This window comes from Meriones unguiculatus, chromosome 3 (assembly GCF_030254825.1).
Source record: "Meriones unguiculatus strain TT.TT164.6M chromosome 3, Bangor_MerUng_6.1, whole genome shotgun sequence".
NCBI classification, from domain to species: Eukaryota; Metazoa; Chordata; class Mammalia; order Rodentia; family Muridae; genus Meriones; species Meriones unguiculatus.
Window position 1 is genome coordinate 138,653 of NC_083351.1, and position 26,142 is coordinate 164,794.

General features: G+C 45.9%; 2 protein-coding genes across 9 annotated transcripts; both read right to left on the bottom strand.

The window, feature by feature from the left end:
- Positions 1-27: 27 nt before the first annotated feature.
- On the bottom strand, positions 28-2,835 carry Rnf223 (ring finger protein 223). The gene is made up of 2 exons (XM_021656105.2): positions 2,613-2,835; positions 28-1,311 (listed from the first exon to the last, which is right to left on the bottom strand). Exon 2 carries the CDS (start codon positions 1,300-1,302, stop codon positions 538-540), a length of 765 nt encoding a protein of 254 aa, XP_021511780.1. The 5' UTR covers positions 1,303-1,311; positions 2,613-2,835; the 3' UTR covers positions 28-537.
- C3H1orf159 (chromosome 3 C1orf159 homolog) lies at positions 2,744-25,654 on the bottom strand. Of its 8 annotated transcripts, XM_060378875.1 has the most exons (13): positions 25,475-25,653; positions 19,660-19,769; positions 18,308-18,356; positions 17,251-17,344; positions 14,857-14,932; positions 12,240-12,335; positions 11,852-11,917; positions 10,202-10,336; positions 9,874-9,899; positions 9,749-9,779; positions 7,332-7,410; positions 6,645-6,731; positions 2,746-2,878 (listed from the first exon to the last, which is right to left on the bottom strand). In XM_060378875.1, exons 3-12 carry the CDS (start codon positions 18,322-18,324, stop codon positions 6,668-6,670), a joined length of 684 nt encoding a protein of 227 aa, XP_060234858.1. In that variant the 5' UTR covers positions 18,325-18,356; positions 19,660-19,769; positions 25,475-25,653; the 3' UTR covers positions 2,746-2,878; positions 6,645-6,667. The 8 variants fall into 8 exon arrangements, 4 of the variants coding, with proteins under 4 accessions (XP_060234859.1, XP_060234858.1, XP_060234860.1 ...); XR_009590392.1 differs by lacking the exon at positions 2,746-2,878 and having other exon boundaries at positions 6,664-6,731; positions 7,332-8,451; positions 25,475-25,652; XM_060378876.1 differs by lacking the exons at positions 6,645-6,731; positions 7,332-7,410 and having other exon boundaries at positions 2,744-2,878; positions 25,475-25,651.
- Positions 25,655-26,142: the final 488 nt, after the last annotated feature.

Here is a 26,142-nt window from a genome sequence, read left to right on the forward strand (position 1 = left end):
GGAGAAGGGTTACACAAAGAAACAATATTTATAGAAAATAATTTATTTTAAAAGGTACCAGCCAGGGAGAGCTAGCAAGTTCTTGATGTGGCATGAGCAGGTGTCCTGCCTTTTTACTTTCACTCTTAATTAGAGAACTAGCTGCTTAGCATTCCCACCAAGTGGAAGGGTCTAGCCCTTCCTAGAGAAAGGAACTGGGGAGGACCCTGATAAAATGTCTTAAGAAAGCAAGGATGGCAAACTTCTGCTGTTTTGACAATTCAGGGAGGCCAGGGGTCTGGCCAGCCATTCCTGGGTTTCTTTCCTCATGACAGGGTCCCCGGACAGTTTCTAAGACCTTTAGAAGCCTGTAGTTCTTAGAGGCTTTGAGTACTTTAGTCCCCAGTGGCACCTAGTCCTGGAGAGTGGGGGACACATATGTGTCCTATATTGGGTTCTAGGGGACCAACTAACTTCCAAAGCTGCTGTGTTCTTAACCTCAGGGGGTCAGAGACCCATCCATGGATCTGGTGGAATAGCCTGGCCAACTTGGTGACCCTAGTTGTTGGCTAAGGGCCCAAGGGAGAGGGCATCGGTGGTGGCAGTGAAAGTGGCAGTGGTGACAGGTGGCCGGTTAATGCAGCGCAGATTTCCAGTTTTGAGTGCACACTGCACGGGCCAGAGTACCACACAAAACAGCACCAGCAACAGCACAGAAACCAGAGCTACACGACGCCAATCCCCAAAGCGTGCCCAACAGCGGGCCAGACAGCCTCGGTTGGGTGCAGGGTCCTGGATAGGTGGCGGTAAGCTGGGCTCAGCTGGTTTGTTCAGGCCTACATCCACACACACAAAGCCACTGGCCTCTTGGCCAGAAGTGGTGGGCAAGGGGCAGCAACACAATTTGGTGCCCTCAAGCCATACAGGCTCCTCCTTCTGTAGGTGCACTGGCATCTTGGCCTGTAGCTGACGACTAGTGCGTAGTGCAGGAGCCCCAGCAGCAGGCACAGTTGTGGGCTGCCGGCAGAATGGACAAGGCACAGCTTCTCTGCCAGGATGGCCTGCAGGCTGGGCAGCTGCCAGTCTAGCCAAACACTCAAGGCAGAAGACATGAGAACAGGAAAGTTCCTTGGGTGTCTTGAAGATATTGTCATAGCCTGAGAAGCAGATGGAACACTCCAGTGGAGAAGCTACCTTCTCTGAGCCAGGAGTACTAGGGGACCTGGGACTGCCAACTGAGCCAGGGGACCTGGGCACTGTGGTTGTGGAGCTGCTCTGGTGGGGTGGCATGGGTGTATGCCATATCCGCCGGCCTGTTGACATGATTCTGAGCTGTGGAATAGAGACAGGACACTATGAGATACCCTTTTTCTAAAAAGTCAGCCTGTCACACCCCCTCTTTTCTTACCCAGCATCAGACCCAAAGATTCCAATGAAGAACACTATCCACAAGTAGCTACAAAATTCCACCCATGTCCAAACTGTAACCTATCACATTTATTACAAGGTCAAAAGTCCCATACTCCAGGCATGGACAGTACAGACAGACTTCAAGAATAAAGCCTATGTGCTAGGAGTTGTCAACACTGATAGCTGGACACCTATTGTCCATCCTTCAATGTGCTGATAATGAGAATGGCCTACTGCAGCTACTATTTATGTCTGTGCTCTGTAAGGCTGAACCCATGCCACAGAATAATCATAACAGCTTCTCCATATGGAGAAGGCAGCTCTAAGCTAGAGTGACTTAACTAGGGTCTTCTGGACCAGAGCCAATTGGAAGCTGGGCCCTAATAGGCCCATGAGCTACTGGTGGCTTTGAGCTGTGTGGAAGGGGTTTGAACTTGGTCCCAGTGTGTCTCTGATTTGTATGGCATACATCTCAGTTGACAGCAGCTGTGTAAAAAATCTGGGGTCTCTGGGAGAGCAGCTGGGCCCATAAAGCTCTGAGAAAGTGAGGGCTTTAGTTGAGGCCGAATAAGTTTTTGAACATTTGCCACCTGGAATCTGGGGCCAGCTTGTTTGTTAGGGATAAGGACAAGTGCCTGAGGCCAAGGATTAAAAATGCTCCTTAGCCACTGTACAGAGAACACCCCTACCCTGTTCTACCATATTAGTCACACAGCTGCCTGTCAAGGAGAAGATGGAATGTAGAAGATCCAAGCCTTCTTTTTTGATAGCTCATCCTACTTCCCTGAGAGGAATCCTAGAAACACACTGACCACTAAGTACTGTTTGCTAACCTCCCCTCGGCCAGGACTATATCTCAGGAGCCACAAGCATTCAGAGCAGAGAAGAATATTAACCATGAAAGTCTTAGCCTTATAACCCATGGAGGCCAGCAGTACAGCAGAGAGTACCCTTCTCACTGGTCAGCTCCAAGTGAGTGAGCTGAATGGCTGAAAGACTGCTGAATCATCACCGTGACATCATGAGGGCCCCAACATTCAATGCCACCACTTCCTGGAAGCAGCAGTGGTCTTGGCAAGGTCTGATAGGACCTTGGGTCTACCCTCCCCTGACCTGTGCTGCTCATAGGACTGGTTCCTTGGTACTAAGCCTCACATTTCATGAAAGGGCCTCACCCCAAGACAGCATAGGTGAAAGGTGACAACAGACTGAGCTGGCCTTACCTGGTAGCTGGGGGTCAGCAGTTCCTGGACATGATCCTCTCCACTGGCCACAGCAAAGCTCTGTGTGTCTAGGCTGATCAGCTCAGTAAGAGCTTGTTCCCCCTCCTCCAGGTCCGGCCTAGCCTCTGCTCCACCTGGCAGGTGTTCCTCCACAGGCTAGCAGCCAACAGCCTTCTTGTGGTACCGGTCTGGCTGGCACACCTCTTCTGTGCGTATGTGGGAATGGGAGGTATGATACCTGTGTTCTTCATCCAGGAGCTGGCTGACTGAGACACGTGTGAATTCTCAGGCCATGAGCTTTGAAACAGGTTTATTTATACCCTCCAGGTCATGATGGCTGGGGGTGTGGCCCTGAATGCCCTGAACATCAGAGATTGGCTGGTCTCTTCTTTGGTAGGCTCAGAAAGGGTGGGGATCCACAGGAAGGGTTAGAGTCAGGATGGATCTAGTATCAACACAGGTCTCTGGTCTTGGGACTCCAGACTGAGAACAGATGCTCACGTACTCAAAAACCTCCCTTTGGAAAGGAAGTGTGCTCACCTGGTCCCAAGTATGCTCAGCAGGGATCCTTCACTTAGCCTTGCACACTCTCAGACACAAACCAGTTTGCCCCCTTCTCCCTATCTCTATCTGTGCCCATCAATGTCCTGTCCCTTTCATCGAACCTGCATTCTCACAATTGCTTAATGCAAAACCCTCATCTGCTGCTGCTTCAGCACTCTATAGCTTTTGAGAAATTCCTTGCCCTGGAGTCCAGGAAGAAGGGGTGCAAGGTCAGGGCTAGGCAGGCCTGGGGTACAGCCTAGATATTGGGTCAGTTAAGAATATTAGGGACCCAGGCTGGCCATAATACATTGAGTATCTGCTTGGGTACCATTTGTTCCATACTTCAGGAAGGATGCCCCTACCTTCAGGTGTGCTTGGAAAGATGGGGGGGGGGGTCTCAAAAGCTTTGACCGGGTAACAGCATTGGTCAAAAGGGTTGGTGGTCAAGGAGCATCTAACATTGGGCAGGGAGTGCCACACTGGAATGGGTTGGACTGGGATTATGCATAGGCAGCCCCTGGTCTTCCCCAGGCCCACTGATCTGAGATATCCTTGCTGACTAGACTCAATAACCCTAGAGGATATCTCTCTTCCCCACCCACTTTGGTCAGGCTAGGTTCTTTCCTATCTTTCAGGAGTGGCTGTCTTCTGGCACACTGAATTGTAGGGTTCTGAGATAGAAGCTCACACACAGGCCTGTGGGGAAGGTATGCTGCTAGGAGGAGCCTCATTTTGGTGGGAGGAATGGCCTTAGAGACTCAACTATCCAATGGTTCAGATCCCCAGAAGCTGCCACAATTTTGCTCCTAGATATCCTTATGCTCAATGCCAACTTTCAAGGCAGTAACATATGGGGGATTGTGGGAACCTGGGGACAATGTCCTATCAGAGGAAGGGGCCTGAGCTCTGGAAGGATAGAGTCCCCTGCCTAATTCTGTGAGTACTAGGAGCCTAATTCCATGAGTACTAGGAACCAAAAATGGGGCCCAGCAAAATAGGGGCTTGAGGAAAAATGAAGACCTAGAGAGGAGATGGGTAACTAAAGGTATAAGAAGGGATATTGATGGGTCTAGAATTAGGGAAGACATGAGGGTGCTAAGGAGGAAGTGCTGCTGAGGGCCCAGCCCTGGTGATCTGTATAGAGTATGACTCTGTGTCACATGCTACCTCTAGGAAGCTAGAGTCCCAGAGTTCTGAGGGACAATCTTCAGAGGGCTCCTGGAAATATCCAAGCGCTGATGTCACCAAGGCTACCCAGTGAACAGTCAATGTCCAGAGGCAAATGTGCTGTGAGGACTGAGGAATCTATCAGGCCTCACACAGTCCTGGCCTTCTTCCAGTCCTGACCTCAGGGGAAGTCAACTCCCAGCTGGCAGAGGGACCAGGACTTGGAGGAGCCCCAACTAGTATAGGAAGAACTTGGACTACACTGTCTAGGACAGTAAGTGGGGTCCATCTTGACCCTATCTATAAACATCATTGGACTCAATGCTCCAATAAAGATACAGACTAACAGAATGATTGTGGAAACAGGATCCAACATTCTGCTGCATTCAAGAAATATACCTCTGTAACAAATATAGACCCTACCTCAGAGTAAAGGGTCTTTTCAAGAGAAAAAGGTTTTTCAAGCAAAGGAGCCCAAGACGCAAGCTGGAGTAGCCATCCTAATATCTAATAACAAAGACTTTCAATCAAAATTAATCAAAAAGATAGGGAGGGACACTTCATTCTCATTAAAGAAAAAATCCCCTGGGAGGACATCACAACCCTGAATATCTATGCCACAAATACAAGGGCACCTGCACAGCAGGAAAGTGACAGAAACTGTCAAGCAAGTGAATGTGTGGGTGTGCACATCAACATGCGACTACCATTGTGCACACGTATGCTGTGTTAGTATGTGCCCACAAGGGCAGCCTTATTCCTATGTTCTCACTCTGGGCTCCACAGCTCTACCAGCTCCATATCTATGGGTGAGGCCCTAACTGACCCCATCCTTGTACCAAACTAGTCACACTCTCTCAGTAGTACCATAAAACCTACCATGATTACAGCCCTCACTACCAAGGCTATGGACCTGGCTGTAGATCTCTGATGAAGTGCTGCTGAGACAAGACATGGCTAGTACACGAGGTCTTTTAGGACCAGGACTTTTCTTAGGTTCTTAGTCTTAGGCCAATCCCTTATCTGTGCCTGGTGCTGGTCACCTCTACTGGCCATTGAGCTGTCCCCCAAACAATGGATATAAAAGGCTAGATGCACATTCTAATTTGGTACCAGTTGCCCTGTGGCCAGAATTCTTCCTAAGGCCTCAGCTGCTAAATAAACTGGCTTTCCCACAATGGGTGCTGGGATGGAGTAGGAGGTGCCACCGGGTTTGGCATTTTGGACTCCTTGCCCCTCCCTTTGTTTTTTTTTCAGATAGTTTCTATTTGTAATAGCTCTGGTTGTCCTGGAATTGATTTTGTAGACCAGGCTGACCTCAAACTCACAGTGCTGGGATTAAAGGCATGCGAGCCACCATATTCAGTATTTTGCCCCATCTTTTGGGCCTGGATGTAAACATGGTCTTATACTGTCTGGATATAAGATGGCCCGAACACTGGTACCCTTCTGTACCTAGCAGTAAGGACAAGGTCCCCAAAAACCTGTATGAAAGTCTCTTATTTAGGACTTGTTTATGGGTTTTTCTTGTGTCAGTTCTTCCAGTGTTTGTGACCAAGGCCCCAACCCCTTGTCCTATCACTCTTGTGGTCCCTGGCCTCACCCACCTAATACTGGTGTTGGTCCTTTCTTGTCTCACCCATCCTTACTGGGGTGGCTTTGGAACACTTTCAGTGCTACCGAATAAAAAATACTGAGTACACAAAGGAATAAGGGTACAAGGAACAGAAAGTGGAGAGATGGGGGAATGGGTGACACAGAATTTCTACCTTGGAGTGCCTGAGCACTGGCTACTCAGAATGAGTTCACAAAGGAACCATCTGAGACCCCAGGGAGCCAGACTGGTAGCCACTTTTTCATGTTGCCTTCCCTTATAGCTGTCAACATCTCTTTCTACTTTTCATTAGACAGCATACTAGGGAACCCTAAACCTTAAGATGTTTCATGTTGGCTAGGGCACCCAACCCTACTATAGGACTTAAGTGTCAAGCTGCTTATGCTACTCCACATCCTGTCTCTAGGGCAAGGTCTTTGGTCTCAGAATAAAGAATCTGGGCCTGGAAACCTACATCTTAACCTGACAGGATCTTATTCCCCAGCATTTTTCTAAAATATAGCCTAGGGCAGACACATGCCCTTCGGATGCCTCAGGCAAGAAACTCATTTTAGATTTCCACAGATGTCTTGGGCCACAGCCCTCTAGCCAGTACATAGAGAGACCTACGGAAGTTACAAAGCAAGTGTTCTATTGCTGAGAAGAGACATTATGACCTCAGTAAATCTTATAAAAAAGAAAGCATTTAATTTGTCCTTGCTTACTGTTTTAGAGGTTTAGTCCATTATCAGCATGGTAGCACACAGGCAGACATGATGCTGGAAGAGGAGCTTAGAGTTCTACATCCAGATCTGTAGGTAGCAGGAAGAGAAAGCCACTAGGCTTGGCTTAAACTTTTGAGACCCCAAAGCCCACTCCCAGTGACAAACCTCCAACAAGGCCACACCTTCAAATCCCTCTCAAGTAGTGCCATTCCCTGATTGGCATTCAAGTATATAAGCCTATGGGAGGCATTCTCATTCAAACCACCAGGGACTTCCAGAATCCCTGTGCTCTCTGCACTCCTTAACCAGTTCCACCACTAATCAGCAGACAAACATCTCCACACAGGCTTTGAGTGTGACCACTAAGCTGGACTCAGCTAGCCAGGGTAGAGGGCTCTGCTTTTCTCAAGGGTGACTGAGATCCATAAATTGTCAGGGCCCCACAAAGCTTAGTGATGTATCTGTAGTCTTATCTGAAGGACCATGCCGTGCTTGATTGGCACCTTCTACCTCAGGTACTAAGGAGCTGGGGTTGTTGTCCCATGCAAGACAGTGCCCTGAAATGGGAAGGGTTATATGTGATACAGGTCCTGGCCAAGGGCACAAGGGGATGGGTTGTGCTACACTGCCAGTCCCACTGGACAACAGATGGTACTGGATCCTGCTGAGGGGCTCCTCTTTACCTACCTGACTCTCTGTCCCCTGAACATGGCAATGGGGTAGATGGCTCCCACACACTGAATAGATGACTCTTGGGACAATAAGGCTAGAGGAAAGAAGATCTAGACTAGTTTAACTGGTCCAACTTTAAATCACTGCTGTTACCCGAGCCACTGGTTCAAGTGCAGGAAAGCAAGCTTATACCACTGTTAGTAATATCAGATGTGTGCCTGATGCTGAAGATGCTAGACACCCTTGGCCCATACATGGAGGCTGGCATTTGTTAGGATCCTGGGCACCCTCTTCTACAGAAGGCACATGGCCAATGCCACCAGCCACGCTAGTAGTTCACAGGCATAGCTTCTGAGGGCTTGAAATGGCAAAGACGGAGCCACTGACCAGCATCTTTACACGGCCAATGAGACAGTAAGGTGAAGCGTTCAGAGATGGAGGCACCATGGGTAAACCTATTACTTTTGTGTGCCCAGGCTGAAAAGTAGCTGGATGGGAGTCTGTCCCTGGGAGACAAGGTTCTGCTTGCCTCTGGAACCAGCACACTCAATTTTGCAACTCTCAGAAATGTGTGTCTTGAGCTAAATTAGCAGGTAGATGCTGGAGCAACCCATTTCTGGTACCAGTTTCCAGGTTGATTTCTCCACCTTCAGGGGCTTGGTTTCACTCTTCTTAGCTTGGTAGTGATGGAGAGAGTTCTGTCTACTATGGGTTCCAGTTGGTGGCCTCCAGAAGTTTTGACCATTGGGATCAGGCCTGTGTTGTAACTGTTACAGATGCTGGAACCTTGCTGTGACTCCTAAGGGGCCCAGACCCCACATGACTTGCTTTTGAGTCCTCAGGTCTCACAAATAGATGATTACTCCTGTTACCACAATCTCATGGCATGGAGGTTAGCCCCCTAGCATTTGTATGTGTCTGTCACTGAGAGCCAATTCTGGCCTATCTTAAGCCTCAGGCCCTTTGTGTATTGAGCTCACTGGTGGGGAGCCTTGGGTCTCCACTGCAGTACTGTGAAGTCTCAGTTGACCTCTAGGTCAGACGTTGCTGATGTGGGCCTCCACTGTGGAAAAGGCAGAAGGATTCCTATTCTTGTCTGGGTGCTGCTCACGCCTGATGTATCTTGGCTTCCTCACTGAAACGGGGTCAGAGACAAGCTGAGTCAGAGATAGGTAAGTTCAGCCTGCGCTGTTGGCTCTCAGGAGCATAGTGAATAGCCACAGGACACAAATATGGTGTTTATTCTAACAAGAAAGTGATGCTCCACTTGTACAAAGGCAGTTTCTTCTGATGGAGGCTCCCATGAGCTCACCTATTTCCTATTAGACCCCCAGACCTCACACCTCAGGCCCTGGGCCTGGATCAAAGTCCAGCTATTCCTTAAGAAAAAAGCATAAACAGTATCTGCATTATGCACTACAGGGAGTGGATGGCACTCTCTAAAGACAGGGCCACACCCTGAGCTTTGAAGCCCATGAACATAACCTTTTTTCATTTGAAAAAAGCTCTGTGCAGATGTGATTCTATTAGGATAGGGTGTGAGATCATCCTAGATTAATCAGGTGAACTTTAAAACCAATGACTAGTATCCTCTTTACAGAAAAAGAGAGACATGGCTGATGTGGCCACAAGCCACAGGAGGTATGAGCTACTAAGAGCTGGAAGAGACATGAGGGATTCCCCATCCACCAGGACTTGGAATGAATGTCTCTCACCTCCACATCATAATTTCTAACTTCTGGCTCCAAGAACTATCAAGGGACAGTTTTCTTCAAGAAGCCAGTGTGTGTATTTTGCTGTATGGTACAAGTCACTGACAACACCTGTAAGGTCCTCGGGGACAAGGCTGCTTTGGAGAACTTGAGACAGGTATTAATTGGAACAAGGTATGTCTAATTTCATCAAGGAACTACTTTATCTTCAAAAAGAGAAACATTGTCACTGGTTCTCTATTCTAGACCTTTGCACAGTGAAAACAAAGAGATGGGGAAAGAGGTTAAGCATATCCTCTCTGGGACTTGTAGCTATGTAACCATGGGCCAGTCAACCTTTCTGCTCATGGTCTCTTCTATACAGTAGGTTACAACTGCTCAGATAGGCCTGGCAGAAAAAAGCTTAAGAACAAACTGTCCTGTTCCTTGCAGCTTTCAAGCAGAGCCAGACATGGCTACAGGAGAAGCAGGGAGTCTAGCCCTATGCCAAGGAAGGGAGACCGCATGGAAACCATGTGGGTTGATGAGAAAGAAGAGTAGAGCCTGCTGAGCACCTGTCCTTGTCCCTGCCTCATGGGACAGTCTATTTAGAATGTGTGAAGGCAGGTCAGGTCCCAGAGAGGGACCTTTATATCTGGGGATAAACCACAGAATAGGCTTTGAAGATGGCCCACAGTAAAACCCTTCCACCCAATTCCCATAACATGCTGCAGTTTGTACCTGAAGACTGTGGCAGGGGGACCACTGAAGCCTTGAAAAGAAAAGGGCAGAGTGAGATTTGGCTGGCGTGGCACAGGTACACACAACCCTCAACCCAATTCAGCCTAGTTGGGCAGGTTACTTACTGTTTCACCAGTCTGCAAGACAGGGGCTGGGGAAGAAAAGGCCATGTCACTCTGCTGCTCAGCAGCTGCCTCAGCTCTGAGTGCTGCCCTGAGCACCCTGAGCCTGGACAGCTGCACAGCCACATTTCTTACCTGGGGAATTCTAAGCAGCAGGGCCCAATCTCATATTTTCAGCTATAACAGCACCCAAAGGCACCCTGTGTTGGTGGGTATGGGCACAGCCGAGTCCCTGTACCTGCTGGGGACCACCAAGGCCCTGCATAGGGATAGACTTTGGATAGCAGCCCTGAAGCTAGGCAGGTGGAAATTCAGCCACAGGAGAAAGTACCTCTGTTTCTCCTGTAGAAAACCTCAGGAAGCTTACTGGAGCGCTTGAGGTAGAAGAACCCAGCCACACAGAGGATGAGGCCTGTGCTGATGAAGAGTGTCCCCAGGAAGAGGGAAGCTGCCACATGAGGACCCCCTGCAGACAAACCAAAAGCTGCCAGGAGAGCCTGGTGCCCACCACTTCCCAAACATACCTGAGCCTTTGCTAGGTGCTAGCCATAGGTCAGAGCAAGGCTGTGCCCTTAGGCTCCTCCACAAGCCCAACACATCTAGCCACAAGACAAGGGACACATTAGCCACTGTTTCCTGACCCAGGCTAATTTCAGGCTCTAGAAGTTTCAGGTCCTAGGTTCTCTCCATTAGACTGGCTCAGCCACCTGGAGTGAAAGTCAAGGCCTCCAGCCTTGGCAGCAGGTACTTTTGCTGCATCTCACTTCTGATACATGAAGTCACCTCCTGCTCATCTCATTTGTTTGGGATCAACACATACTAGGGAGCTGGTGGTTGGCGTATCAGTCTAACTGCCAGCTATAGGAGCTATTTTTCTTACTGAGATGCTGTGGACTTTGATCTATCTCACTGATACTGTGCAAAAGGTGTGGCTACGGTCCTATCTATACTAACCCACCCTAAACAACATTGTTCTGTACAACTGGCTTCCACTGTTGAGAACAGAACCTTTTTGGAGTGCAATTTCTGGTTGAAAGGAGGAATGGGTTCTACGACTCCGGGAAAGGACTGAACCCTTTCAGAATAGGCCTCTAAGCTGGGTTGTGGCAGTGCATTCCTTTAATCCCAGTACTTGGGAGGCAGAGGCAGATCTTTAAGTTCCAGGCCAGCCTGGTCTACAGAACTTGTTCCAGGTCAGCCAAAGCTACACAGAGAAACCCTGTTTTGAAAAAACAGAAAGAAGAAAAACAAAACAAAACAAAACAAAAACAAAAAACCAGACTCCTTCACTGTTGAAGGTTGTGTTCATCTCAGGACATTGTGTCCCCAAAGTGACTCAGTTACCTTAGAAAAGGCAGTCTGTACTGGAGCTCAGCCCAGCTCCATGACCTATGGGGTTCCTCTGCCTTGGACATACTCGCTCTGGTAGCACCAGGCCCAGTCCCCTCTCCTGTTTGCCTGCCACACTGCTACCACAGACATATTCCTCCACCCTTTACTCCCCAGGCCTTCATTTAAGGTGGGCTTAAAGGTTCTGGAGATACAAACATCAGATGATAGGGCCTGTCCCTTCCTTGAAAACAGATCAGGACATATGGCCTGTGTGTGTGCAGTCTCATCAGAGGCCTATATCTTATAACAGCCAGTTGGGATGGGGCAATGAGGGCCAGAGTGGACATGGAGTGAGGCAAAGGCTAAGCATACATAGGTAGCCATGAGGGCTGTTATTAACTAAGGCTCTTTGGAGACCATGAAGTATCTTACTCACATGCCATCCCCACACATGCCCATACCCAAGCCAAATGACCCCAGCCACAGGGGATGCTGGACTCTCTACAAACCTTTTCCTTAACCAGAGTTCCTAGAAGAAAATATTTAACTTCAGGACAGACACTGGTACCAGTACCAACTCTAATGATGTGCCCCAGCCCCAGGTCTCAGGCACAGGCACAGTTCTGGCCTTACGAGCTAAGAGACTTACCAAAATGTGGCTGTCCAGGTGTCCCTGTGCTTCTGTTCATGGGAAACTGCATGCCCCGGCCAGTGACTGTGGGAGAGCAGAACTGAGGGTAGACCTGGGCCATGCCTGAGACCCTACTGAGGCCTCCACATATGTCCTAAAGGGACAGCTTAGTTAGAGATGAGAAAGCAAGGAGCAGTTCTCACCCACAGCTGTCCTCAGTGAACAGACACGCAGAGAGGAATCCAAGGGACTGCTCACTGACAGACAATACAGCTGGGCAAGGTGAGTGCTGTCCTTGCCGTTGGAGTGGACAAGTACAGTGGTTCCCTTGATTTCTCCCCAAATTGGACATAAGGACCCCTGTGAAGTATAAGGGAACTGGGGAAGAGAACTTGAAAAAACATACGAATTCTGCACTCAGAGCCATTGTATGTCGGGAGGGTCCCATTCCAGCATCGGACACAGCTAGCACTCCCATCTGCATTCCAGTGCCTGTAGCAACCTGTACCAGAAGACAGGGTTTTTCAGCCAAAGTAAGTCAAGGTGCTCTATCTTCTGCAAGCTTTTCTGTATTGTGAATTGGTAATTTTCAACTCAAGAACCCTAACATCCTGTGGAAGTCTGTAGGGCATAGGCTCCAATTCCAGAAAAAGAAGTAAACTCAACAGGAAGCATAGCACTCTCAACCAAGTTCCCGTGGATGCCTGTCACTAAGGCAGTCATTTTACTGGATGCCTCAGGAGACTATTCAAACCTAAAATTAATAGGTACTATGTGAAGGTCTAGACTATGTACCAGAATCACTTCCTCTAGGATACAAGGTCATAAGTATAGCAGTGTACTCTCACTTGGGCCTCTACATGGGGGCAGGTACTCATAGGTTTGTTTGTTGTCCCTGTGCCATTTCCTAGGGTTTCTATTGCAGGATCAAGGCAAATTTCTATCCCAGATTGGTACTGACCAAAGCCATACCTACATACTTGGGGTAACCCAGCCTGTACTGTCAGTGAATAGTTTCCCCTCTGGTCAGGGCATACCTGTACTTCTAACATCCCCAACACAGAAGAAAAGTAGACATGTTATATATATGTTGACTGGGTACTAGACGCCAAATATTGGGCAGTATGTAGAGCTAAACCATGGGTCACTGAACCTTAATAATCAATGGTTTTTAACGTCTGATTTGAACAGGTGGGTTGAGTAAGACGGAAGCTTTTCTGTGGTGGCAGAGATAGTACCAACAGCAATGGATAAATGGTCTAAGAGGGCCAGCATTCTAGCTCTGCCAATGCTGTGGGCAAACGACCACACAGGAACGAAGTCCAACTTCGCAGTTATACTTCGGTGGAAGAATACTGCTCAAATAGGAATCATAAAATGAGAAATGACTCCTACAGTGGCCCAATTTCTCCCCTTTTATCAGTTCAAGGCATGAGTAGATCTCATTGGAGGTCTACGAAAAGCAAGACCAAGGAACATGGAGTCCTCAGTACAAAACCTAACACAAAGAGTTAGATTCTGAACAGGTAGTGCTTGCCTTCATCCAGCCCTTGGGAGACAAAGGCAGTTTGTAGACCCAAGGGATGCAAGGTCCCAGGTATTTCCATTAATATGAAGAAACCTAGGAAAGGTCAGCTGCCAGAACTTTAGATTAGATGACAGCCCTCTGGCATCATCAGATTTTCTCTGCTCACCAAAGAAAAATGTCCTTTTCCCTTTGTCACCACACTCAACCTTGACCCCTGCCCCACTTCCAGCCTCAACATCTTGTCCATGTCCTCTTTCCATAGCACCTGACCGATGTTTTGGGCCACTTGCTTCTCTTAACAATCCCTCTGGGTTCGTGTCATCTCTTTCCCACAAAGACTTCTTGCCTCAGGACAGGCCAAAATAGTGGATGGTCCTGATATTTCACTTTGGTCTTCCTCTCCTGGATGCCCCTCACCAGCTGGACTTCTCACCAGCCCTGACCTCTGTCAGCTGCTTTCAGAAAGTCCTATCTTCATAGCCTCCTAGAACCTTTTGTGGATCAGGGACCTCACCTTTGGTATGCCGACACTGAGGCTGGATTGTCCTCTGTGGTAGAGTCATCTAGTGTATTGAGGTTAGTCAACAGCACCCTGGCCTCCACCTCCAGATGCTAGCTAGACCTTCTCAAATAATTTAGCACCAGTTGTGATGACCAAAAATGCTTCCAGACATTGCTGGATATTCCAAGGTCAAGATACCGCAAGAGGTTCTGAAGAGATGACTCAATAGTTAAGCACACCTGCTATTCTTTTTTTTTGTTTGTTTGTTTTTTTGTCTGTTTGTTTTTTTAATGTATTAGTGTGAAGGTGTCAGATTCCTTGGAATTGGCATTACAGACAGTTGTGAGCTGCCATGTGGGTGCTGGGAATTGAACCAGGTCCTTCAGAAGAACAGGCAGTCCTCTTAACCACCAAACCATCTCTCCAGCCTCCACATTTACTATTCTTAAGGAAGACCTGGGTTTGGTTCCCAGCACCCACATGTAGGCTCACAGTCATCCATAACTCTAATTCTAGAGAATCTTGTACCCTCTTCTGCATTCTGAGGGTACCAGGTATGCATGTGGTACACATACATACATACACACATACATATATGCACCATATATATATATATACAGGCAAACACTCACACATAAAATAAAAATAAATCTTTTAAAAGATACTTTCAAAAGCTGCTGAGTTCCTGGAAGTACTATCCTGGCTTAGTCTCCTTCTGAGCCCCATGCCCCCTCCTCCTCTGAACCTTCTCCTTCCTGTGCCTCAGCTCTTTACAGAATATGTCCTCCAAAGCGTCCATGCATGAACTAGACAAGGGTATGGATAGGCTGCTTAGAAAGGAAGCCCAGGTAGGCCTCCTTTGCACAATGGCACAGTCTGTGCTATCCCAAGTTCCACCATTCTCTCAACTATCTTGCCACTGAGGAGTAAAAGACATCTAGGGAGGCTGGTGGGGTGACTGGTCTGCTATGTACTTCTAACAGTGACGCTTACCTGGGCCACACAGACCTGTGCTTGGGCAGGTAGTATTGAAGTCTACCACATCCATACAACACTCAAGTTGCTGGGCCTAGAGGAGAGACATCAGTGAGATAGGTGGGAAGTGCCTAGCTCATGAAGCACAGCATTGGTCATAATAGGGCCTTATCTTTCTCATCACCCACAACTTTCAAATTCTCTAAGGTCAAGTGATATCCCTTCAACAAGTGAGTATTCCCACTCCACTCCTACTGCAGCCCATGTTGGCAGAGCACTGGGAAAACTCTAGTCCTAGACAGAGAGATCAAAACTGGGAGTTACTGATACAAACAGGTAGAGCTATCTACCTATCCATCTGGATTATATTCCTGTCACATCACCTGAATCACTACCCAACAGGTCCTTCCCCCACTGGTTCCGGGTCTAAGCTACAAAGTCTGTGGCCAGTAAACATTTGATGACTGAATAAGCCACCAAGTTACAAGGCTAGAATCTGACCAGGTGTGTTCAACACTAGCTACCTAGTCCCTCAAATGCCAGGAAGGGTAAGAACTAATGAACTTACATGAACTGGCCTGGGGCCTGGGCCTTGGACAGTATGGCATGGTGTGGCACAGAACAAACTGCCCTAAAATTGAATACTTAGACTCTGGGGAGAGCCCAAAAGGAGTCTTTGACTATCTCTTGCCTGTTACCTGCGAGGACAGGGACAGGCTAAGGCCCTCATGGAGCAGTGATTGAAAGGGCAAGTCTTTGTCTCTGAAGTTACAGGGACAAGAATCTGAACAGCAGCCTGATTAGGTCTCTAATTAATGACCATCAGATTATACCCTCTGTCCAATCACACTTTTTTAGAAACACCCCTTTTCCCTAAACCCAACATAAATATACATGTGTCCCTATTTCTTTATAGAAGCTCTCAAGAAATGTAAAACTTATATTAAGTTTGTCTTTTCCCTATTCTTAATTTCTAAATTTTATTTATTATTATTATTTTGTTTTATTGTGAGGCATAGTTTCATTATGTAGCTTTGGCTGGCCTGAAACTCACTGTGTAGGCTGCCACCTGTCTCTGCCTACCAAGTCCTAGGATCAAAGGCATGTGCCATGATACTCAGATTTTTTTATTTATTATTATTGTGTGTTTATGAGTATGGGTATGTACATAGAAGTCAGAGAACAACTTTTTTTTTTTCCGAGACAGGTTTCTCTGTGTAGCCTTGGCTGTCTTGGACTCACTTTGTAGACCAGGCTGGCCTCAAACTCACAGACATCTGCCTGCCTCTGCCTCCCTGAATGCTGGAATTACAGGCTTTCGCCACCACGTCCAGCTTCAGAGGACAACTTTTGGGAGTCCTTCAACTGTGGGTTCCAGGGACCAAACACGGGGCCATCAAGCTTGGCAGTATGTGTTCTTCACCTGCTGAGCTATCTTGTTGACCCTGTTTATTTTTGTTTTTAAGACATGGCTCTACGGCTGGGATACAAAGTAAATAACCTGTGATTAATATAAAAAACGAAAAACAAACAAAAAACAAAAACATGGCTCCAGCCAGGTGGTTGTACATACCTTTAAATCCCAGTACTCTGAAACTCTGAGTTTGAGGCTAACCTGGTTTATTATAGTTTGAGGCTAGCCTGATCTATAGAGCAACCTCCACTCCAGGTCAGACAGAAAAACCCTATCTCAAAAAAAAAAAAAAAAAAAAAAAAAAGACAAGGATCCATTGTATAACTCAGTCCTACTGTCTCAGCCTCCCCAGGGAAAAGGCTACATGTTTGTGACCATGCCTGGTAATTCTGTTTTTTTATGATCTAAGCTTGGTTAATAGTAAGGAGTGTCTAAAGGGTTACAGGGACACAGGGAAGTATTCACAGCACCATGGGAAGAATCAAGGCCCCACGCACAAGCCATCCTTCTCATTACCCTTGGCCAAGTCAGTAAGGGATTCTCTATACCATTACCCCCAAATAGTGAGGCCCCATCCTGCCTGGCTTGGAGAGCAGAGTAATGGCACTTCCATTTGATATACCAAAGCTCAGCCTACTGGAGTGTCATGGGCTATGTTCAACTAGTATGGGAACTTCTGGTGGGAACTAGTATGCTTGACCATGTGTGCCTACCAGTCATTAGCTCTCCAAAGTAAGCAACAACTGAGCAGGCAGCACTGGAGAGTGGTTCTGCAGGGATTCTAGGTCAGCTATAGCAAAAAGTAGGTCTGGCAAAGAAACTTCGAGAAAGCAGAACAAAGCAGGTGATAGGTACAGTTCAGGCACCTCCAATCCTAGCAGTAGACCCCAACGGGATTCTATCAGGGTTAGGCTAACATCAGTGGACCTTAAGTTCAAAGACTGAGATTTTTATGGGGTAAAGATCCATTGTCTTTGAGGGGGCACAGGATTACCCACCTTGCTTTCTGTGGACTTGCTCAGACCTCCCATCAGAAGGCCAGCCAAAAGCATGAGATACTGCATTGCCATGCTGGGGAGCTGACAGGGAGATCTGCAAGACAGAAAAATGTGCAAGGAGAAGGTACTGGTAAGGGTGGTGGGGCTGAGAGAGGCATAACTGGGAGGGCAGGACCAAGGGAGGGAGGGTAGGGCTTTAATGGAAAGGGTGGGGCAATGTTTCAGGGAAGCAACGATGTAGTCAAAGCACCCTTACCTATCCCTCCAGGATGAGAGCTACAGATATAGGCTCCTCACCAGGGGATCAGTTGTCAGAAGAGACAGGACTGTGGGGACCTCAGAGACCTGACCACTACACACCTTAGTTTTAGGGCTCAAAACTCAGGAATCAAGACAAGTGGGCAAAGCCTTGATTGAGAGGGATGACCTTGTGCTCCTGCCAAAAACATCATGTTGTCAGGATTCTGAAAGCAAGACCACTGTACCTCTAATTTTCCAGGATGCACACACACACTTGTCCTAGTAAGGCCCCTAATCACATCTTAAGCACTAACAAGATTTGACAGGGGCTGGAGAGATGGCTCAGTGGTTAAGAACACTAGCTGTTCTTTCAAAGGTACTGAGTTCAATTCCCAGCAACTACATGGTGGCTCATAACCATCTATAGTAAGATCTGGTGTGCAGGCAGAATGTTGTATAAATAATAAATAAATCTTAAAAAAAAAAAAAAAGATTTGGTTTCCTTGTGGGTAGCTAGAAGGTAGGGGTGGACATGGGTTCACTGGGAATTCTCAGTGATACAGTGTTTATGAACTTGGGAAAACAAGAGCATGTAAAACCATGGTCCACAGTAATATCCAAGCTTATAAACGTATAGTAACAATCACGGTGGCACACACCTTTAATCCAAGCATTTAGGAGAAAGAGGCAGTTGAATCTCTGGGTTCCAGGGCAGACTCAGTCTAGTCTACAGAGTGAGTTAGTTCTAAGCCATCTAGAGCTACACAGAAAAACCTTGTCTTGAAAACAAAACAAAGAAAAATATTTTTTAACATACATGGTGTTTGTCCTCATATATGTCTGTGTACCATGAGCATGCCTGGCACCTGCAGAGACCAGAAAAGGATCAGATCTACTGGAACTAGAGTTATAGACTGTAACAATTACAGAAGCAAGCTGCCATGTGAATAGAACATGGTCCTCTCAAAGAGCAGCCAATGCTCTTAACTGCTGAGCCATCTCTCCATCTCGCTCATGTTGTGATTTATGCATGGCTAGGGACCGAACCCAAGGCTTTGTGCATCCTAGGTAAACAAATGAACTATGTCCACATCCCTTTTAATTTTTTTCAAAGATTATTTTATTTTACATGAATGTTTTAACTTTATCACACGTGTGCTTGCTTGGTGCCTACAGAGGCTAGAAGAGGGCATCAGATCCATGGAATTGGAGTTGTAGATAATTATGAGCTGGCATGTGGTTGCTAGAGACCCAGCTTGGGTCCTTTGCAAAAATAAGTGTTCTTAACCACTAAGTCATCTCTATAGTCTCTCTCTCCCTTTTACAACAAACTTACGTTAACTCACAAGATGGTACTTATAAATCAATCAGTCCAAGATAAGATTTGAGGAATATTTTTTACCATAAAGGTTATCTCTTAAAACACAAAAAAGTTGGCCGGAAGTGGTGGCACACACCTTTAATCCCAGCACTGGGGAGACAGAGACAGGCAGATCTCTGTGAGTTTGAGGCCATCCTGGTCTACAGAGCAAGCTCCAGGACAGCCAAGGCTACACAGAAACCACGTCTTGAAAAACAAACAACAATAAAGAATTAATTTGGTGGGGAGATCTCTGTGAATTTAAAGACAGTTTGGTCTACCTAGTGAGTTCCAAGCCATAGTGAAACCCTATCTTAAAGAACAAAACCAGGCCTGGAGGGATGGCTGAGTGGTTAAAAACACTGGCTGCATTTCCAGGGGATCTGAGTTCAATTCTTATCACTGACATAACAGCTGTCTATAACTCCAATTCCATGGGGGTAAGGCCTCTGAGGGCACTGCATAAATGTGGTACACAGACATACAGGAAGGCAAAAGACCCAAACACACAAATAAAGTTACCTCTTAAGAGACTAAGGATGTAGCTCAGTTGATAAAGTACTTGTGCAGCATGAACAAAGGCCCAAGTTTTATCTCCATTATAATAAAACTTGGTGTGGTGGTGCACACCTGTAATCCTGTAATCCAAACACTTGGGAACTGAAGGCAAGAGGATCAAAAGTAGTATGGCTACATAGTAAATTCAAGACCAACCCGAGACACCATGAGATCCTGTCGCAAATAATAATAATAATAATAATAATAATAATGATAATAAACATGTTAAAACAACAATAATAATATGTTACCTCTATTAAGATTTTTTACTTAGCAGAGGCCATTGCAGCATTGAAGTAGCAGAGAAGCTGGGCATCTCCAGTTCTGGAACAATAGTAGTCTGAGCTTTGGTAGAAGAACTCTGAGAGAACACAGAGAAGTTTCAGTTTGAGGCTAAAAATAAGGAACTATATACTCTCTGACTTAGAGCAGTGGGAAGCCCCAGTTGAGGACCAAGGGGAAGGATATGTGGCTCCACATGATCCATGGGGGTTCAGGATGACATAGCTCCAGTTCTATCAGCAGGGGAAACAGGAATCTACTGTAATTCACTTTATACTGGTTTAAGCCGGGATGTCAGGAAAATAACCACACTGCAAGGGAAAGAGGTGGTGCACAGGCCTGCAGGAGTTACCTGGAAAGCCTTATCCACAGCCTTTCTAGCACTCGTTAATACATGCTTTTTTTTCTTTGTTTCAGTAACGCATGCAGAATTTCAAAACACATTCTGTCCTTGATTTAACTCTTCTATCTAAGGTGTGAAATCTTCTTAGAAATATAGTCATATCATAGTGTGGTCATTCCTCAACTATAGAATGTAATCAAATTTCAACTTTTCTGTGAATTTTCTGCTCACCAAAGAACATAATTCTCTACCCTGTAAGAAAACTCCCAGATGTTAAACAGACCCTTCTGCTCACTCTAAGAAGAGCAATCCTTAGGCCTAGGTCAAGTTAAAAAAGTCCAACATTTCAATCAACACTGTCTTATGTTACTTGCCAAATTTACTGAAGCATAATTTCCACACAATAAACCATATCCACTCAAAATACGTTAAGTCAGGGAGTTCTGGAAAACTGCATACCTTTGAGGCCACCACTACTGCACCAAAAAAAAGATAGCAGTATTGGAGCCTTCTATGGGTCCCTTCCTCAACCTACAGCCCCAGGAAACCAAGCTGACCTTGCCTACTGCAAAGCAATCTATTTTCATATAATTAGAAAATATAACATAAATGGTTCCTGTCATTCAGCACCAAGAATCTTTAGATGTGGTGTTGTGTATTTTGTTCATTATTATGTCATTGTTATGTGGCTGTACCTCATTTCCTTTACCTATCACCTGCTGACAGTTTCCTGAATTGATTCTACTATTTTGGAAATCATAGGTCCTTGAGCACACACTATGTGAACTTGTATTTCTATTTCTCATTGGTAAATTTGTACTGAATCAGAGAGGAATGTTTAACTTGTCAAACATTTTTTTCATATAGTGTACCTTTTCACTTTCCCACCAGCAGAGTAGAAGGGTTCAAAGGCTTTGCAACCTCACCAATATCTGGTGGGTGCATAGTGGTATCTTGTCATCAGCATTTCCCTGACTAGTAATGGTTGGCATCTTTTCGTGTCATTAGTCACATGTATGTCTGTTTTGTTTTGTTGTTAGCTTTTTCAAGACAAGTTTTCTCTGTGTATCCTTGGCTGTCCTGGACTTGCTTTGTAAACCAGGCTGGCCTTGAACCCATGGAGATCTGCCTGCCCACTCCTGTGCTGGGACCATAAGAGTGCATCACCATACCTGGATCATATGTATGTCTTATTGAAGTGCCTTTTCACATCTTTTAAGTGTTTTAATTGGATTGTCTCCCAACTAGTTAGACATAGCAGTTAACATGTACTTATTCGTGTCTGTTTATGTGCACATAAGTATGCACACACATGCCATGAAACACATGCTACAGCATATATGTGGAGGTCAGAGAATAGTTCTTTCACCATGTGTGTTCAGAGATCAAACTCAGGTTGTCAGACTTGGCTGTAAAACCCTTTTCCACTAAGCCATTTCATGGGTTCAACAGTTCTGTGTATAATTTTTAAAAATCTGATTATTTGTTTATGTGTATATGTGCATACCTGCTATGGCATACATGAGGTCAGAAGAGAATATGTGATTCGGTTCTTTTCTTTCACTATGTGGGTCCTGGGAACTAAACTCAGCTTTTTTTTTTTTTTAAAGATTTATTTATTATTTATATGGCATTCTGCCTGCACACCAGATCTCATTATAGATGGTTATGAGCCACCATGTGGTTGCTGGGAATTGAACTCAGGACCTCTGGAAGAACAGCCAGTGCTCTTAACCTCTGAGCCATCTCTCCAGCCCCTAAACTCAGTTTTGTGCCTTAAGCTGCTGAACCATCTCACTGATAGCCTATATATTCTTTTCTGTTGTATGTGGCATTCCCACATATTTAGAAGTGTGTGTAGGCCAGAAGTCAACATTGTCTTTAATCACTTTCCACCTTATTTTGGTGTTTTGTGTGGTACCTGTATATATAGTTTCACTCTCTCATAGATACATGTGGTGCTCAGAGACAGATGGTAGGTGTCCTCCTCTATCACTCTCCACCATTTGTTTTGTAGACAGGGTCTCTCTTTGTATGCACTGGCTGTCCTGGAGCTAGCTATGTAGATCAGCTGGCCTTAAACTCACAGAGATCCTTCTTCCTATTTCTCAGATGCTTGAATTAAAGGCGCATCACCATGCTCAGCTTTCCATGGTATTGTTTGAGACAGGAATTTTCACTGAACCTGGACCTCATCACTTTTGCTGGATAGCCAACATGCCCCAGGAATCTGCCAGTTTCCCCCTCTATCTACTCAAACTGGGATATAAAGATGTACCTCCCAACACCTGGTTTTTACATAGGGGCTGGGAATCTGAACTCAAGTTCTCAAGCTTACACATGCATTTTACCCTCTAAATCATCTACCCAGTCCCCATCCATTGTTATTTTTTTGAGACAGGTTCTTTGATTGAACCTGGAGTTCACTGACTCAGCTAAGCTGACTATTCAATGAGCTCAAACATTCACCTGCCTCCATTCCTCGTATTTATGTGGGTACAGATCTTCCTGCTTGCTCTGAAGGCACTTAAAAAAATTTATTTATTATTTACATAGCATTCTGCCTGCACACCAGATCTCACTATAGATGGTTATAAGCCACCATTTGGTTACTGGGAATCAAACTCAGAACCTTTAGAAAGAACAGCAAGTGTCCTTAACCTCTGAGCCATCTCTCCAGACCCTCTGCAGGCACTTTTAACTGAACTATCTCCCCAGAACCTTTTTATTTTTTGAATTAGGATCTTATTATGAAGTTCAAGCTTGCCTGGAACGCACTATGTCACTATGTAGACCAGGCTGTCCTTCAACATCAACTCCTGCCTCTGTCTCCCAAGTGCTAGAATTACAAGCATGTGCTTACAGATCACACTTAGAACTGTGTGTATATATGTGTGTGGTCTTATCTATTTTAGGCTGGCCTCAAACTCTTTATGTAGCAGATGATGACTTTCAAATGCATTTTCTTTTGAGATAGATTCTCATCATTAGGTAGTTTAAAAAGGACTAGTAGCCTTGGAGGTCACTGAAAACAGATCTCTCCCTCACGGTTGGTTGGGCCTCCCATTTCTCTGGTAACACTAAACTGGAAAATATCCTAACTGTCCCCTTTCAGGAATCCAGGTCAAAAGAATGGAATACATCTGGTCTTGGGTAATGATATAACATACTGACATGTGCCAAAGAATAAAGTGTTACATACTACAGTATTCTCCCTTAAGACATAATATAGGCCAGGGATAGTAGCATACACCTTTAATCCCAGCACTCTGGAGGCAGAGGCAGGATGATCTCTGTGAATTCAAGGCCAGTCTGGTTACATAGTGAGATCCTGCCTCAACAAATAAATAGATAAAAAAGTAAATAAAGTAATTTATCTGGTGGTTGAAGAACTAAAAATGTGTGCTCAGTCCTAAACAGGACATCTATTTCAACCCTATCGTCCCCAAGGCTCAGGGAAGATTGTGGAAAAGGGGAAAGAAAGAATTTAAAGGCCCAGTGCAGTGTAATCCTGTAATCCCAGCACTCCTGTAATCAGGGAGACAGAGGCAGGCAGATCACTGTGAGTTCATGGCCAGCCTGGTCTACATAGTCCAGGTCATCCAAGGCTACATAGAGAAACCTTGTCTGGAAAAACAAAAACAAACAAACAAAGCCAGAGGATGGAGACTAATGTGTACTGCTGGGCACACATGAACTCACTGAAGCCATAGCTATTGTGCAAGATCAAGCAAACAAGAACAGTTAACATTCCAACACACAGCATTAATAGAACTCAATGGGTTACAATAAAAAATAAAAAAGCACCAAGAGGTGATCCAGGTCTTTAATCCCACTCCAGAGATGGAGGTAGGTGGATTCTTGGGTTTGAGACCAGCCTAGGTGCCAGATCCCCTGGAATTCGAGTTCCAGATGGTTGTAAGCACCTACAGAACTTAAACTCAAGAGCAGCAAGTGCTCTTAATTGCTGAGTCATCTCTCTACCATACAGCTGCTTTTCTAAGATTTTTAATTAGGTAATTCTATGTGTGTATATTTATAAATGCCAGTGGAGGCCAGAAGAGGGAGTTCGAACCTGAAGTTGGAGTTACAGGTGGTTGTGAGTGCCTAGACGTGGGTACTGGGACTGGAACTCAGGTTTTGTTGAATGCTTACTTGCTCTTAACCACTAAGCCATTTCTCCAGCCTCTAGGAAATGTTCATTCATTATTATTTATTATTTTTGTTTTTTTCCAAGACAATGTTTTCTGTGTTGCCCTGCTGTCCTGGGCTCTGAGACTCATAGAGATCTGCCAGCTTCTGCTTCCGCAGTGCTGGGATTAAAAGTGTGTGTCATCAGTACTTGGTAGTAATGTTTTTTAAATGAGTTATAGACCTTAATGACCTTATAGATCCAAATTAACATGGAGAACAAATGAAAAGAAACTATGGGGGGGGGGGTGCTTTTGATCCTAGCCTAGTCTAAAGAGTGAATTCCAGACCAGCCAGGACTACAGAGAAACCCTGTCTCAAAAAACTGGAGGGGAGTGGGGAGAGAAGAGGGGAAAGGGAGGGAAAAGGAAAGGAAGAGGAAGGAAGGAAGGAAGGAAAGAGAGAGAGACAGAAAGGGGAGGAAGGGGGAACTATCTACACAATCCAGATCTGTAGTTTCTTCTACAAGCTTCTCAACTTAAAAAGGACTCATATTATTGTGTAGCTCTTAACATAATTATCAAGTGCACCTATCATCAAACTATGTGAGCTGGCATGGCCTTCTTGCAGGATTAATGGTAAAGGAGAAGCAGGGGCTGCACAGCCAGAGCCCAAAATATGAGATGGTCCAGATTCAACCCCTCCCCCCGACTCTGATCCCCCTCACTCCGACCCCACACACACCAACAACAAATAAATAAAAATGTAAAACAAAAGCAAAAACAAAAAACAACCAAACAAAAAACACACAGAGATAAAAAGACTTCAGTTCTGCCTCCTCTGTACACTATAAAAATACTAAGAAAACCCAACAAAATTATAAGCCAATAGAATCAGGATGTTAGCAAGTTTGAAGCTGGCAGGGCTACAAGGCCACACCCTGTCTCAAAACAACAAAAACAAACCACTACGCCAACTTCGATACCTTTAAATTTAATAGGCCGACTGAGAAGAGAATTCAGTAAGAACAGAGTTGTGGGAAGAAACTGCAAAGGCCAAAAGCCGAAATACGGTAGGAAATGTTACACGCTGATAAAACGGTTCGCACAGCAAAGACCTCAAGACCATATGCTGTGGCCGAACCTCGACCACTTCATGATACCAACAGACCAACGGAAGTCCAGCAGCTCCCACGTCCTGCTCTGCTCCAACGCACCTCAGCTGGCAGTCCATTTTTCCCTTTCAAACTCCCCTCCCTCCATCTGTCCATTCGCGCAACCACCATGCTCCGCTCCCGGCTCCACCCGTACCGCCACATCGCTGACAAAATGACAGCCAGACAAGGCGGGCAATGCCCCGCTAGGCATTAGGCCGGTCCTGGAGTCTACTTGGAGCCTTACAGCTTAGCTGCAGAAGCCACCTCCGTCAACGCGGGGCCCTCACCACACATCAGGCGGGTTCCTCTTTCGTACCGGCCGCCTAGCGAACGCCCCGCGAGTGCCCCCTGGGACTTGTAGTCTCTGGTCCGGCCCCGCCCGTGTCGGTGGGTGCTGCTTTGAACAAAAAAACTACAACTCCTAACGACACCCTCACCCAAATGCGTTTGTCCGGGATTCGCTCCGTGAAGCTCGTTTGTACTCGGCGCACTGCTTGGGAAATGTAGTCCAAAATGACTTGAACCTAGGGAGGGGAAGGGAAAAGGAGGAAGTGAAAAGACTACATTCTCCAATATTCCTAGCGGCGACCATTCATCTTACTCTTTGTTAGGTGGCCGGCCACAGTCGGTCTCTAGGAAGGTCGCCAGTAGAGCAACTTGAAGGAGCTCAGATGTGCTAATCAAGGCCACGGTGACCTTTGAGATTATTTAACTAGCCCTGGTTTGTGATTGAGATGGGGCAGATACATTTCAAACTCACTCAAAACGTATGGTTTAATTGGCTAACCCCATTTCAAAATGAACACTTAAAAGTTCAAACTA

Excerpts from the sequence above, each read along its gene's own strand:
- Rnf223 (XM_021656105.2), bottom strand. The coding sequence starts at position 1,302 with ATGTCAACAGGCCGGCGGATATGGCATACACCCATGCCACCCCACCAG.
- C3H1orf159 (XM_060378875.1), bottom strand. Across the intron at positions 12,336-14,856 it reads CACAGGTCTGTGTGGCCCAG|GTTGCTACAGGCACTGGAAT; the intron begins GTAAGCGTCACT and ends CTTCTGGTACAG. Across the intron at positions 9,900-10,201 it reads TTTCTACAGGAGAAACAGAG|CCCCTGTCTTGCAGACTGGT; the intron begins GTACTTTCTCCT and ends TTTCTTCCCCAG.